Below are 15,670 nucleotides of genomic sequence, written 5' to 3' on the forward strand. Positions count from 1 at the left end.
TTTTTACAGTATTCCGGCTTCTACAGATGAACTTTTTTTATGGATTTTTTGTCAAAGCACTTAAGATATTCATTGCTATCGGAATGTTAAGAGCATTCCATGGAATATAACAAAAAGTGTATCTCGAGCCGGTTTCTGAAACTTACCTACCCCACCTTTAAAGGCAACCAGATGAACTTAAAAAAAGAAAATCCACAATGAACATGTGTACTATTAGCATCACATAGATATGTATGTTTTAAATGTCACAGTGATAATCGATACTGGTATATCCAAGACCCTTAAGTGGAAAATATTCTTAATATTCAAAATAAATCAACGGATGTAGGTTTTAATTTAAAAAAACGATTAATTAAGTATTTAAGTCCACCTTGTTGTCATGCGTCAAAAGACACCACACATGTAATTGGCTTCTAGGGCCATATGTGCTATAGATGCAGGGGGGACAGGCTGGATAAATGTTCTGTACTTAAACCTTTTAATATGAAACATTACTGAGTGACCTGTCAGCAAATCATCAAATACATTATCATGATCCATGCTGCATTTAAATAGGCAAACATACATCCGTTGGGTCGATAGCAGATGAATGCCAAAGGCCAATTTCCCTCCTTTATCAGCAGAATATACTTTCTGGTATTCTTTGTGTGAAATAGAGTGGCACTTTAAGGTTGTACTGCGGAAATGTTTGAATTCATGATGTAGATTGTCGCCCTCACCTGATACTGAGAGACAGGCAATTTAAATGTAGTTTCTGATTACAGCGGTGGCAGAAAGCCGTTCGGCAGTGAAGAGGTAAACGGCTCCCTGATAAAGATCATCAAATGGAGAGGAAGCTATTGAACGCTTATACAAAAATTATCACTATAATCGAGCGCCGACTGAAAGCTTGTTTCCAAGCCTCATGTATGAATAATTCCCAGACTCTCTAGAATAATGGGTTTAACTGTTATTGTTCAATTTAGCATCCTATTAAATTGTTTTTATACTCACCGGAGATGAAAGGAAAACTATTTGTTGTGCACTATAAAACATATTTTACCATCTGAGCACGTAGAATAGAAAGATCAATAACCGACAGTCTGGTCTGAAATGTTGTTTAATGTTAACCTATTGATCTGAGATGCTGACGTAATGGCTATACACAAAAGGGGACAATTTACTGTTAATGCAGATTTACCAAACATGTGTTAGCCTAAGCAACGGTCCATGTTATTGAATGGATTACTTGTGTTCCTCTGATTGAGGTAAGTAGTGTGTGTGCGATACATGGGTGTGTTGTTTGATAGAGAGTGCATGGACTGTCTCTGTAAACCACTTTGATTTGGTTCATTTCTGTTCTACAATAAATGATAAACAATAACAGAATATACAAGGCCAATAGTCAAAACCCTAAAAACACATACAACTTAAAAATAATCTTTCCAAAAAGTGTGCTTTGTTGATTTCAATGTTAAATGTAAATATATTATCCTATGAAAAATATAAATATTGAAACATATATTAGAATTTACACAATCTTACAAAAAAATAATAACTGCCTTTAGGTATTATTAATAAAGTGAGAAGGGGGGAAATATGGAAGGTCGACATGCTCCTTTATATCCTCGGATATTTGCCAAAGTAATTGCCCTCTCTACCAGCAGATGGCATTGTACCATCATAGACTGTGCACAGAAAATATGAAATGTCTGTGCATCTTATTGTGTGGAAAAAATTAATTCCTGATCAAGTCCGCTTCATGTTTGCCACATCGGTGATCTCTGAAGATCTCAATACTGCAGATGAGATAATGGATGGGATAACGGAAAATGGAGCCAATTATCCCAAATTATCTTCCAAAATAATCAAAAAATTATTGTCGTTTAGTGAGCGCTTTCAGTGGGGAGCATTACAGATTGCAACATAGACTCGTTGTGAGTTTTAATTGTCCTTGTTTTGAACACCTTTAAGGATTTTCATTACTCAGATGTGGAAAATGGCCAGGGTAGTTTCTCTCTAAAGGAATCGGAGACCACCGAGCTGCTGGGAGGCTTTCAGTGGGAGGGTAACAGATTTAAGAACAAATGTTTCTGCAATGCTCTTGATTAATTCTCCAGGATATGGGGAATAATGCTTCACAACACCAGACGGTTTTAAAATGAAGCATTTGTCCTACAAAATTACCATAACATGCTTTGATTAACACGCACATCGAGCGTTCAAAGTCTCCGCTCACTCGTAATGCTGACCTGTATAACTGCACCATGCCTTTGAAGTTATTCTTGTTTGAACATATGAATCACATTCAATTTTAACTGAGGATCAAAACTGGACCGAATAGACCTCTTACAAGTGCGGCTTGCTCTCGAGCCACGAGCCACTGAGCTTGTGAAGCAAAGGCACTTTGAAAGGAGGCCACATTTCAAAGGATTTACACTCAGAGGTCTGTGTGTGAATACTTATAACATTACACCATTTTGATGCCCACTGCAGTGTTTGAGATAGATCACCATCACTGATGTTAAAAGCTGTTTTGTGTGCTGCATTTTTTATTCATACTGAGATAAAAAAAAATGAATGACCCTGTTACGACCTGTCCCCCTATCTACCTGTAGCGGTAGTGGCTCGTGGGAAGACCCGCAGCATAAAAACAAACCACACCAAACACACAGTATAATTAACGGTGAGCATTTATTGACAGCACAGCCGTAACTTAAATGCCAACCGGCAAACGGAACAAAGTCTGGAGGGCGGCAAAAACAAACAAGAAGGGGGCCTGGGCCAGCCACACCATGGGCTGTAGGACCCAGAACTTCCCTTCTCTACCCAGAGATCTAACACAACCTAAGGGAAAAACAAAGCCGCGAAAAACCTAATCTAACATCCTCCAGAGTTCACACAATAATAAGACAGCAAAGAGAATTACGGATCCACACGTGGGGTGAGAGGCAATCCACGGATAGAATCCCTCGGCATCAGGACAGGAAAAGCGACCTCTTCTCCTCCAGCTTCTCCTTAAGTCGTCCTCAGCTGAATGTAATTAGGACACCTGGGGAGGCGGAGCCAGGTGTACCTGCGCAGCAGAGAGACAGAGAAAAACAACACAGAGCACGTAACAGACCCCATTATCAAATATAATATTACGACAATAAATAATACTTTTATTTGTACGAATGAAAGTAAATGTTTTGCATTTTGACATTGATGCGGTGGAACAACAGATATCTGTATTTTTTTACGTTTTCCTTTATTATCAGAAACCTGCCCACTACATACCCACAATGCAAATTGACAATCGACAGTTGATCCTCGGCCGTTTCTCAATCACGAGGATGCTGGCTTGGTTGTCGCGTACTTCCAAGTCACTTCCTTCAGAAACGAAGCAAGTATGCTTCCGAGCCACGGCTTCGGAAAACGAAGAAGAATGGAACAGGCTAACAAGTGTGCCACTCTCTCTAACGGTTTCAACATAAACTGTACCGAAAATAAATACCTCACGATGTCTATCTAATTATGAACTTGCTTTACTTTCACGGAACACATTAATTTTATGGTGGTAACAAATTTAACAAAGTAACACATTTACCAACACTACACATGTTCTACGCCACCACATACTTACATTTAAATGTGTGCTGTGTCGGTTCAGCCATCTCCGCAAGGGTTTTTGAAATTGGTCCGTGCGCCAAGCATTGTGGGGATTTTAAGGACGCAAAGTCTACCCATGTGCAGCCTCGAAATTTCCCCCAAACCAAGGATGCGGCCTCAGTGGAATTCCAAGTATGCTGGAGATTGGAACAGTACTTTGGCGGCACTCGATGACGTAGCATCCTTGAAATATTGGCTTGGAAGCCAGTATCCTCGAGATTGAGAAACGGCCCTAGACCCATGTGTTATGCGACCATCTTTGAGCTGGGGTACAGAGGGGTCTCTTGCTTCACACCCAGCAGAAACCTGTAGGGGGCGACGCCATTGGCTGCAAAAAAATAGTCAGATGGCATAGAAGTCTATGAGAAAATGATTAGTTTACATTATGAAATTACGAGTTTCATGTCTTTTCAGTAGGCACGATGTTCATTTATTAAACCCTAGTCATATATTGATAAAAAAAGATAGACTCAAGGACATGCATTGCGATTGACAGGTCGGTTTGGGTGCTCTCCTTGTTTTTGTTTGTCAAGTGTATATTTGTTAGGGTGTATGTTCATCTCATGAGAGTTTGGTGTAACACTTTGATCAGTGTTCGCATTTGGCCTCACCCTGATGTCACAAGTTGGCAAAGGTCAAAAACCAAGATCGCCAAAACGCCAAAAGCAAAGCTTCAATATACATATTCCACAAACTGATGGGCCGACATCACGATGACTACGTCCCCTATGATATAACTTGAGGTGATGTATCAGTATTTGTGCAGCTCCCTCTAAAATTATAATCCCATTAAACAACTTTTTCTTTAAATGTGTAGTAACATAAGTACACCTCAAGATATGCAAACAGACTTTCAGGCGCTGACGTTAGATATCAGGGAAGCCGCCCTCAGAGAAGCACAGATAAGATAAATACACTGAACAAAAATATAAACGCAACACTTTTGTTTTTGCTCCCATTTCTCATGAGATGAACTCAAAGATCTAAAACATTTTTTATAAACACAAAATAACCATTTCTCTCAAATATTGTTCACAAATCTGAAAAAAATCTGTGATAGTGAGCACTTCTCCTTTGCCGAGATAATCCATCCCACCTCACAGGTGTGGCATATCAAGATGCTGATTAGACAGCATGATTATTGCACAGGTGTGCCTTAGGCTGGCCACAATAAAAGGCCACTCTGAAACGTGCAGTTTTGCTTTATTGGGGGGGTCTGGGGGGGTCCGAAAACCAGGCAGTATCTGGTGTGAGGGGTAGGGGTAGGGTTAGGGTAATGTTGTGAATCGAGTGGCCTGTGTTCGTCGTCCATTACATACGCCTGCCATAACCCCACCACCACCATGGGCCACTCGATTCACAACATTACCCTAACCCTACCCCTACCCCTCACACCAGATATATATATATATTGTTGTGCAGTGTATATATCCAGCGTTCCACTATCTCTGTTTCCATTACGGCAATTGTCATCTCTACAAGATAAACCTTTCTGTTTTTGTGTTGGAGACGATTCCAGTGAGTGGTTTGTTTCTCACTATGGAAGTAAATCAGTCAAACATAGTGAGCATGATTTTATGCGATTGATCTGTCTGGTGTACGCAGTCGATATTCGTCAAGTGGATGATGATACCATGCTGTGTGCTGTAAAGACACTTGATATGCAGCTCTGGACAAAGTCTCCAGTCGCAGTTTTATTTCCCTGAGGATGAAACAGAGCAGTGTTCGGAAAGCAGTTGATGTTTTCCATGTATTGCCCTCTGTACGTCCCCTGTAATTCTCCTACACCATGAGCTCAATTAGACAGACAAACCCCTGAAGGCGCAGTCAGCTTAGGCATGGCCAATTAGTTTCCCAAGCGATGTCAGAACTCCTTTGAACTGCCGTGTCGGCCTGTTGCATCGGCACTGATTCGGGATGACGGTGCTGCAGTGGCAAGCGTGTGCACTGTGACCTATTTTGAAACCAACGAAAAAGGCAGAGGATAGTGCAGGAATATTGAAACTTAAAGCTGCATGTTTAAACCAAGCCCCTGGGTAATACAATATCTAAATAGACATTAATCAAATCACTTGCTATTCAGGACAGAAATAACCAGGGGTACTTTAAATCTGTTACACTTACAATTTACCTGTAATAAAAATGTAACCAGAAACTTAATCTGAGCATCAGAAAATAAGAGTAATGTACCCTGATTACCTTCTGTTACTTTTGGATTACGTCAATGAAAAATGCAATGCAAATAATACAAAATACATTTCAATAAGATGTGTTTTACTTAGTGTATTATGTAAGACAACAGGACAATGTAACCTTAGTCAATGAAACATGTTATTTTGGACGTATTAGCCTACAGAACAGTACAACAATAACATGTGCTCCTTTAAAAGCAAACATATGCTCTTTCTTAGGTTTCTAGCATTGTAATCCTGCTAGTATTCCCCGTTTTTTTATTTTTAAATGTAACATTAATCTGATTAACTCCTTTATTAATGTAAGGAATACACTTAACTGTTTTTGTAATCCCATTAAATGTAATCCGTTACTCCCCGAGCCTGAAAATAAAAGCTACCTTGATTTATGTTATCGTCAAACTGTGTTGTGAATGCAAAGTATTGGATGCCGGTAAATGTTGATGTCTGTGTGAGTGTCTGTTGTTCTGGAAGTGGACGAATGCATCGACCCTGTGAAGTGAGCCTCATGTTTAAAGGATGTATACTGAGCTGCTGTGGTATGATTGTCACTTTACTCACTTTACTCCTCTCAGGCAAGGGTCCAGAGGTACTGTTGGTAGGCGAGAAGCTGAATGACAATGAGTGGCACACCGTGAAGGTGGTGCGGCGTGGGAAGAATTTGCTGCTCTCTGTGGACAATGTGACGGTGGAAGGTGTGTAGCAGGATTGCAGGAGCTGTGCTTACTGAGCTGCAGATATTGAAAGGTAGTTTAAATCTGAGCTTCTTTTTTGTCCCCTAGGCCACATGACAGGCGCCCACACCCGCCTGGAATTCAACAACATCGAGACGGGGATCATGACAGAGCGGCGGTTTATCTCCGTGATGCCTTCCAACTTTATCGGCCATCTGCAAGCTCTCTCCTTCAACGGGATGCTGTATCTGGACCAGTGCAAGAACGGAGACATCTCCTACTGCGAGCTGAATGCTCGGTTCGGCATGAGGCACATTGTGGCCAATCCTGTGACTTTCACAGCGCAGGCCAGCTATCTGGCCTTCTCCACCTTGCAGGCCTACGCCTCCATGCACCTCTTCTTTCAGTTCAAGACCACCAGTCCTGACGGGCTGATACTTTACAACTCTGGAGATGGTAGTGACTTCATCGTGGTGGAGCTGGTCAAAGGGTAAGTCATTGTGTTTGGACTCGGATAAGTATAGAAGGGGCTTTGGGCAAGGCAAGGCAAGTTTATTTGTATAGCACCTTTCAACACAAGGCAATTCAAAGTGCTTTACAAAAACGAAAGACACTGGCGCATTTCCACTGCAGCGGGTAGCCCCGTTTAAGCGTCCTTAATCGTCCTCAAGCGGCCAGCCCAGTTTTTGGTGGCCTTTCCATATAGCGTAGCACCGGCTAGCGGGTACTTTTTCCCTCTTTTTCCGGCCCCATAAAATCGTGGTTCTATCAGGCCAGGGCTGAACTAGTGACGTCAACACTCTCGACTGCTGATTGGTCAGAGAGAATCGTCACAAGATCGCGTGCGAGATCATCCCGAGCGTCGCATATATATCTAGAAGCAAGCGTGCAGCATTTTTATACACAGCATTTTTGTAAACGGACGAGCTACAAAAATGGCAACGTCAAAGAAAAGCGAACCGTGGTCGACCGAGGAGGTGACGACGTTTCTACATCTCATTGGGGATGATAACATCCAGCGGGAGCTCGACGGAACAACAGGTCCTAAACTGTAATGGAAATGCGCCACGGCCTCGGACGGCCAGCGAGGCAGCCCGAGGCCTGAGTGAGGATGCTTAGGGACGCTCAAACGGGGCTACCCCGCTGCAGTGGATATGTGCCATAAGAGCATTAAGAAATAGTACCACTCTATCGAAATCAGTCGGAAGTCGCAACGGCTCATCAGCACTTATTTTAACTAATATTATACACATTAATTATACTCTTATGTATGTAGATAGAATAAGAAATGTGCAGAATATGACAGTTTAATGGTGGAGGTACACACATATTGATAGATGTCTTGTAATGCACTGTTGAGGGACCATTAATTTCATAACTACACCGTAAGTTGTGTAAATGATATGTCAATACACCTTTAAAATCTTGAAATCTTGAAAGGGATGTGCAAAATAGCCATAATATATAGTCTTTAATTAACTATTAGTAGAGAATAACGAGTAATTAATATACTTTATTACTCGTTTCCATTAATGTCAATTGCAGATACATGTTTAGTCTTCTCAAGCACCAACTATCAAATATCTCTCCTGATTGTTGGCACTTGACAATCACCTTCCCTGAATTTTACTCAGGTGTAACTAAAGTCTGATTTAAGGGTTGTTTATATTTCACATCATTAATCAGAATCTACAAAGTAACTCAAATAAGTGTAGTGGAGTAAAAATACCAGGTTAACCTCTGAATTGTAGTGGAGTAGAATTACAAAGTATCAATGAGCTGTCATGTGGGTATATATTAATGCTATATATTGATGCTGCGCATTATGGACAGCGATTTTTACCCATTTATTAATTATATGTTTTACATTTGATAACATAAAATATATGTTAGAGGGGGTAGGACCAGAAAAGTTTTTTAAGCTTCTTCTTGCCCCTGTTGAACATGAACAGAGACTATCTGAAAATTATTATTATTGTTTTTTTTTTTTTTTTGGTACTTTGTTATAATTATTAATCTGAGTGAAAAGGAAAAAAAAAAAAAAGAAAAGAGAATATATATATATATTATTGTTATATATTTGTTTTGTTTCTGACATGTTCAATAAATTGACTAACTAACTAACACCAATGTGTTTAATACTGGCAACTTCTAATTGTGGGAAAAACGAAAACATTCAGTAGAGACGTCCCATAGAACATTTTGCGAAACACAATAGTGTAGTGTGTAGTTCTGGGGGGGTGTTCGATTCCAGTTTTGGATAGTCTGGCGTGGTTTCGTTCCATTTCAAACAGCTGTTTGACGCTGTAACCTTGGCGCACTGCCACTCCAACATCCAATCCCAGACCTTGAAGAGTAATCACGGGGACTGTAGTCCTAAACGATAGCTGGGGATTCTGGGTAGTGTAGTGTCTTCGGCCATCCTAAACTCAAACATTTTGACAATCGCAATGATGCTCAAACTGTCCCTTATAGGCCTACGTCTGTTTCCGGTTATTTTTATTTTGAAATTCAGTTCCTGACGGACGCCAAAAAAGACCAATAAATAAAAGCAAGGATAAGTGTGTGTTATTGGTGAGTAAATAACAGTGTGTTATTTTGAAAAGAATAATAAATTAGAAGGAAAAAAAGATTTTAAAAATACGAGGCTCTGAGCCCCATGTATTTTCCTCACAGACGTAAGGTAATCTTCGTCATAACTAGCAAACTAAACATCATGTACATGTACTGCACAACTAATCAGAAATAAAAACTCATTACTCGCATACAATGACATCAAAACGCATTTTAATGGCCAAATGAACCTTAAAATAGGCATTATGAAGGTCTATGGGACGCCCTGCCCGTAGAAGCCTGACGGGCAAGGGGTCGGCTGTGTCCGCAATGAAGGTCTATGGGACGCCCTGCCCGTAGAAAATGACGGGAAAGGGGTACCCTGTACGTAATATAGCGACGGGGAGGGGCCCTGACCGTCCGTCAATATGTGACGGGATGGGAGTGAGAATCTGTGTGTGTGTGTGTGTGTGTGTGTGTGTGTGTGTGTGTGTGTGTGTGTGTGTGTGTGTGTGTGTGTGTGTGTGTGTGTGTGTGTGTGTGTGTGTGTGTGTGTGTGTGTGTGTGTGTGTGTGTGTGTGTGTGTGTGTGTGTGTGTGTGTGTGTGTGAAATGGCATTTAAAAACACTAATTTAAAAGCACATTTTATAATTTAGCAGGAGATTAGAAATGTATTTTGGCCCTTAACCATTCAATGCTTTATAGACCAGCAACAGTATTTTGAAATCAATTATTGGACATACAGTCAGTGTAAAGTTTTCAGAACTGGAGTACTACTACTAGAGCTGTCTCTAACTAAACTGTTAGTTGAGTTGTGTCCCCACAAAGAACCATGCAAAAGCAAACCCTGTAATGTTCTGTTCACCAGAGAAGTGCTCAGAATTTTTCGGGAAATTAGTCATTCAGCAGAAAAAAGAATATTAAAAATGACTAAAGTAATCCTAAGCGACTTAGCCGATTAGTTGGCGAAAGTGTGCAGTTCTGATATCCATCAGTGCAAAAATATTAGTCGTGCAAAGCTTAAGGCGCCTTGAAGAGTGCATTTTCTACTTTTCTCCTTTTTTGGGTTCAAAATGTCTTAATCACGATTTATTTCTTCAATGAATCCGCCTGCAGCAGTGGACAGGCACACCAAATAGCATTGAAATGTTGTCATCATAAATTATTTGAGTATAGGGAGGGATGCTGATAGAGGAAGTATGACTACAAAAACAATAACCGCCATCACCAGAGCACCGGTGTCATTCTCACACAAACACATTTGGCAACAGATATATGTTCCTCATGTTTTATTCATTGTAGATAATTTGTTGCCACTGACAGATTAGCAGAGAAGGGTTGTTGAAACTGAGCAAGTAAAGCAACGATTGTAGTTTTCCGCTGTCAAACCTTGCACAGACTCTTTTCCCAGTTAGCAATTATTCAGCAGGAGGCCTTGTTCGGCTCCGCAGCCTGCAGCAGAAGTCGCACAGACAACACAGACGAGAAATGGCTTCCAACGCTTCTGTCATTGTTTTCCAGGCTGCTCAATATTTACTGTGAAGTGTGGCAGCTTTGAAATAGATGCTGCTTAACTTTGATTTAAACAAGATTCTGTTTTTTGACAGTGCACTCAAATGTAATTTCGTGTTGCTGTTAGTCTTCATTCATTCACTGTTATCTGTGTCAACAAAGAGCATTTCTGACTTTGACCCCCACCCCTCAGTTGTTCCATCACAAAGCACAGCAGTTTACGCAGCTTGAGGTGCTTATTGTCTACAGTGATCCCATAACAGCATATTGGAGACACAAAAGAAACACTAAATGTAATCATCTGTATTGTTGTGTAGGTACGTTCATTATGTTTTCGACTTGGGAAATGGGCCGTCGCTAATGAAGGGAAACTCTGACAAGCAACTTAATGACAACCAGTGGCACAATGTGATGATCTCCCGGGACAACAGCAACGTGCACATCCTCAAGATTGATTCCCGCACCGTCACCCAACACGCCAATGGAGCCCGCAACCTGGATTTGAAAGGTAATTAACTTACTTGCTTAAATCAAAGGATTGTATCAAGGGACCCAGTGAATACAACAAAGTAAAAGATACAATTGAGATTAGCATATGACTTTTTATAGTATTTTAATGTATTTTGTTCCTATATACTGTATGTTAACACAAATACAGGAACATGTTTAGCATGTACCAACAACTAGAAGCAGGCCCCATTCAAAAGCTCTAAAAAGGGTGGACTCCACTTTTACAAAATGTATCATGAGATTGTCCAAAATGTGTAAATTATTCACGTTTGTTCTAAACTTGTTGTCCTCTTCACACATGTGTTGTATTGGAAACAGCTTTGAATATAATACAGTCCGGTCAACCACTAACTAAATTACCTAAATGCTAAAACGTAGAATTAAATCTCTTAATTCAATGTTGGATTCAATGAAATGAAAGACTTCTGTATCTCACAGGTGTGGAGGAAATTCCACACAAATCAAAAACAACCTGTTTGGCAAGAAATGAACAAATAATAGAAGTTGAAAGCAAGGTTTTGTTATTTAGTAAAGTCAATACAAGTCTAAAGCATTTAACAGAGTTCATCTATTTCAGCTGAAAGGACAGAGTCTTTGCACTTAAAGGTTTGTACAAGATCTTGCAACGGAAAATACAAACACAATACACTCGAGAGCAAGGGAAGGGGAAGGTCTTCAGCGAATCCACATGACAGCGAATGTTGGCCAGACGGTGGAAACTTGCATACATGTTCATTATTTTGATTTGATTTATTTTGAATGTGTAAAACAATAATACTAAAATGTAACATGAGAATTATTATACAATACAAAATTAAGCAAATTGATATACAGAAATATTCCTGATTCTAATTTACGTAAGAACAAATTATCTACTTAAAGGAATGGTATGCTCATGACACTCATTTTTAAAAAATTATCATCCGATAAAACAGACCAGTCTCTGCCAGTCTCTCTCTTTTTTTTTTTAATCCGATGACATTATCAGTGATTTTAAACTGATTATATACCGAAATAACATCAACACTGTGGGCGCCGCCATTTCCCGGACGTGACGTAATCCATGCGTTTGGTTTTCGAAGACACGTTGATCTCCATGTTATTTACTGTAGTTTCTCTATTCAAATATGCCTCACTGTATCGCGAAATATTGCCATAATTCGGATAGGAACAATCCACGGAATGCTCGGTTCCATTTGTTGCCAAAAGGTAAGCATAAGAAGTACATTCGGAGGCAGTGGCTAGCGAAATGTGGCCGGCCCGAACCGAGAGATTTACAGGCTCATGTCATCTATGCAGCGAACATTTCACATTTCCGGACGACTACTCTGAGAGTATGATCAAACATAACATGGGATTTAAAGAACAACCATTACTCAATGGAGATGCAGTACCATCGGTCTTTCTGGTGTCATCACCGACCAGGACACCAGTTCGGCCAGTAGAGAAATCGCCCTCTGCAAGTGTGAAGCGACGGAGGAGCAGAAGTAGTGCTCGGAGTAAGAATAAGGTATGTTATAGCGCATTTCCATTGCAGCGGCTAGCCCCGTTTTAACGTCCAGGCCAGGACAGTTTTTGGTGGCCTTTCCATATAGCGTAGTACCGGCTAGTGTGTATTTCCCCCCAGTTTTTCCGGCCCCATAAAATCGTGATTCTATGGCCAGGGACAACGAAGCTGAGTATGCTAAACTAGAGAGGGAATCGCTAGCAAGGGTGGTACTACATGCATACATATAGTATCTTATATCATCTTCCCATTATACACACATGCATTTCCAAACATTTGGACTACCTATGTTGCAAATGTATTATCTTTTCAATTTACACACGGCATCTATTGCACGTCTGTCCGTCCTGGGAGAGGGATCCCTCCTCTGTTGCTCTCCCTGAGGTTTCTCCCATGTTCCCTTTAAACTGTGGGTTTTCTTCGGAAGTTTTTCCTTGTACGATGTGAGGGACTAAGGACAGAGGGTGTCGTATTGTCATACTGATATGTATGGCTGAATTCCCCCATCCAATCTCTTCACATTGGTCAAAACTTGTTCCTCTGCTGACGAGTCCGAACTGAAATACTCCACCATGTTTCCGTGTGTTGACAAAGTGAACGCATGGATGACGTCACGACCATCACGTGACTACTGAAAATGGCAAACATGGCGGCGGCCAGACGGAATATACAGGTCTTGATAAAAAAGAGCTATAAAATCATTATTTACCGGGGAATATCGCTGATTTCTTCAGGGTATGGTTTAAACATAACGTTTCACTAAATACTGAAGTTTTGATTAATTATCTAATGAGTGGACCATTCCTTTAATTACACATCTGAGAAGAGGTGGGAAGAAGTGTACACTTATTTAATCCCACCCCTTCTCCCAAAAACTAAATTATTAACACTTTTTGTTTTGTTTCTTAAAGAAATACATTTTTTATTCAAAAAAACAAAACAAACAAAAACATAAAATAACAAAAAAATAACCTGATAAATAAACTAACAAATACATAACGGAGGTAAATGATATTCAAGATAAAATCAAATCACAAACCAAATAAATAAATAAACTGCAAACAGTGTCATCCCTGTATCTTGTTAAAATCATGTCCTTATATCTTTTACAAATGACAAACCAATGGTTGAATAGCCTTGTGTCTGTTCTAAGGAAGTGCAAATTAGAAGCTAGATGTGAATTCAAACCGTGGGAAAATAGAAACCAGAGAATGAAGTTACAGAAATGAAATGAGACTTAATGATACATTTCTACACCAACAGGCGAGCTGTACATTGGAGGTGTTGGGAAGAGCATGTACAGCAGCCTGCCGAGGCTAATAGCATCCCGGGAAGGGTACCAGGGCTGCCTGGCGTCTGTGGACCTGAACGGGAGACTCCCCGACCTGCTGGCCGACGCCCTTCACAAGGTCGGAGAGGTGGAGCCCGGCTGTGGAGGTGAGCTGGAAACACGCTGGGCACAATGAAAAGAGAATGCTCCTGTCATCTGATTTCCTCGGCACACATGAAACCAGAGGAAGTCAGCGTTTACCAAAAGCTAATTACACTGCATGTGTTCTGGTAATAAACAGCGTTGTTGATTGCTCCATTATGCCACAGAACACATCGTGTGGTTTTATTATAATAGCGAACATGTAATAATAATATCAAGAACTCCAGTTGCTTTGGTTGAATTGTACTCAAACAAGAGAACAATCAGGAAAGCGTTGACTGAAAATACTTCATAATATTGATTAATATCCCAGGTACAAATTACCTTCACAGAAAACACTTCACAGGATATGGTAGATCTGAGTGTACCCAAACTTTGGCTTAATGGTGACGCAAAGGTAAAGGACATAAAGTCTCCAGTATCCAGAGTTATTAACGAGGAGGTTTAATGATAAGTAGTGAATGATGTGTTCTAAGGGTTTCCAAAATGGAGACGGAAGTATAGAGAAAGTGGTCAGAAAAGGAATAGTATCTAGTCTGTACGTATGGAATACAGTGTCAATATAGCTTGAAGAACGTGAATAAACGGAGGTTCTTCCCACGGCACCCGAACGCCTCGTTTCCATCCTTTTCCCCCTCGAAATGTCTGGGCAGCTGGTTACCGGCTGGCAACGAGCCAAGTCAGAAACCACCGGTGTGTATTCGACACTACGGTTTCGGTGCCGAGATCATAGTAAAAAGGTAACATTGTATTAATTGTTTTCTTGAGTGCGCACAGCGTTTTTTGTTTTGTGTCAAGACTTCACACACACAGAATCTGGTCAGAGTTAATCACATTGCTTTTATGGAGATCATTATTAAGTTGTTTAATATGTTGTTTACGATGTGAGCGTTCAGCATGTGTGTACTATTATTATATTCATATATAATAGGAATATGTAGGTCGTTTGGGAACAACAACTCTGCAAATCTTGACGTGTTGCTTAACACTCTGGGCAATAAAAACAACACATCGTCTTTGTCGTGTACGTGTTGCGTGCACATCTAAACCTAATGCCCTTAAACACACTGCAATGAAATGAGAGTATTGAGTGTATGAAAGTCGCTTTGGGTAAAGCATTTGATGAGTAAGTAACAATGTAAATGAGCCCATCTGAGGGTTGTCTCTCAGAGTGCCATTCAAGTGAACTTGCTGTGGCTGAATGCTTTTTAGTGGAATCGTGTAGAATACAAGTAAAAACATTGTGGGAGAAACTTCTGCGTAGCAATGCAGGAGGACTCAAAGGAGACACGGGGAGAGCTGGAGCTTTGATGGCAAACACTGATGGCTTTATTTGGAGCTTCGGCCGGAGAATTCACAAATCAAGTCACACAGTCAGACTTACTTACTGACTTCGCGGTAGAGTTGCCACGTCAATTCTGAAGATCTCTACCCCAGATGTATTTAGCTAGTTCAGAGAGAATAATCAACATGCTGCATGACGAGATAGAAACACCTCTATCAGCTGACACCAACAGGCAGGAACAGGGAGACACAACACTGAGCACAGCAGCCAAGGTTGCAGGTGCGTGTGCTCAGTCAGGACAGCATGACCTGATAAACTGGGTAAAGTTATGGGCCTTGGAAAATATTTCCCCCCACAAACATTATGTTACATTTT

The 15,670-nt window shown here is 40.6% G+C and overlaps 1 protein-coding gene across 2 annotated transcripts in view; it reads left to right on the forward strand.

Annotated features, from left to right (window-relative positions):
* The window catches only part of LOC117459067 (neurexin-2-like), a 179,115-nt gene that overhangs the window by 93,545 nt on the left and 69,900 nt on the right, over nucleotides 1–15,670 (forward strand). For both annotated transcript variants that reach the window (XM_071205482.1, XM_071205483.1), the window contains 4 exons: nucleotides 6,398–6,517; nucleotides 6,605–6,986; nucleotides 10,879–11,069; nucleotides 13,842–14,015. In XM_071205482.1, the coding sequence (XP_071061583.1) occupies nucleotides 6,398–6,517; nucleotides 6,605–6,986; nucleotides 10,879–11,069; nucleotides 13,842–14,015 (867 nt within the window). The remainder of the gene's footprint in view (nucleotides 1–6,397; nucleotides 6,518–6,604; nucleotides 6,987–10,878; nucleotides 11,070–13,841; nucleotides 14,016–15,670) is intronic.

This window comes from Pseudochaenichthys georgianus, chromosome 14, assembly GCF_902827115.2.
Source record: "Pseudochaenichthys georgianus chromosome 14, fPseGeo1.2, whole genome shotgun sequence".
NCBI lineage: Eukaryota > Metazoa > Chordata > Actinopteri > Perciformes > Channichthyidae > Pseudochaenichthys > Pseudochaenichthys georgianus.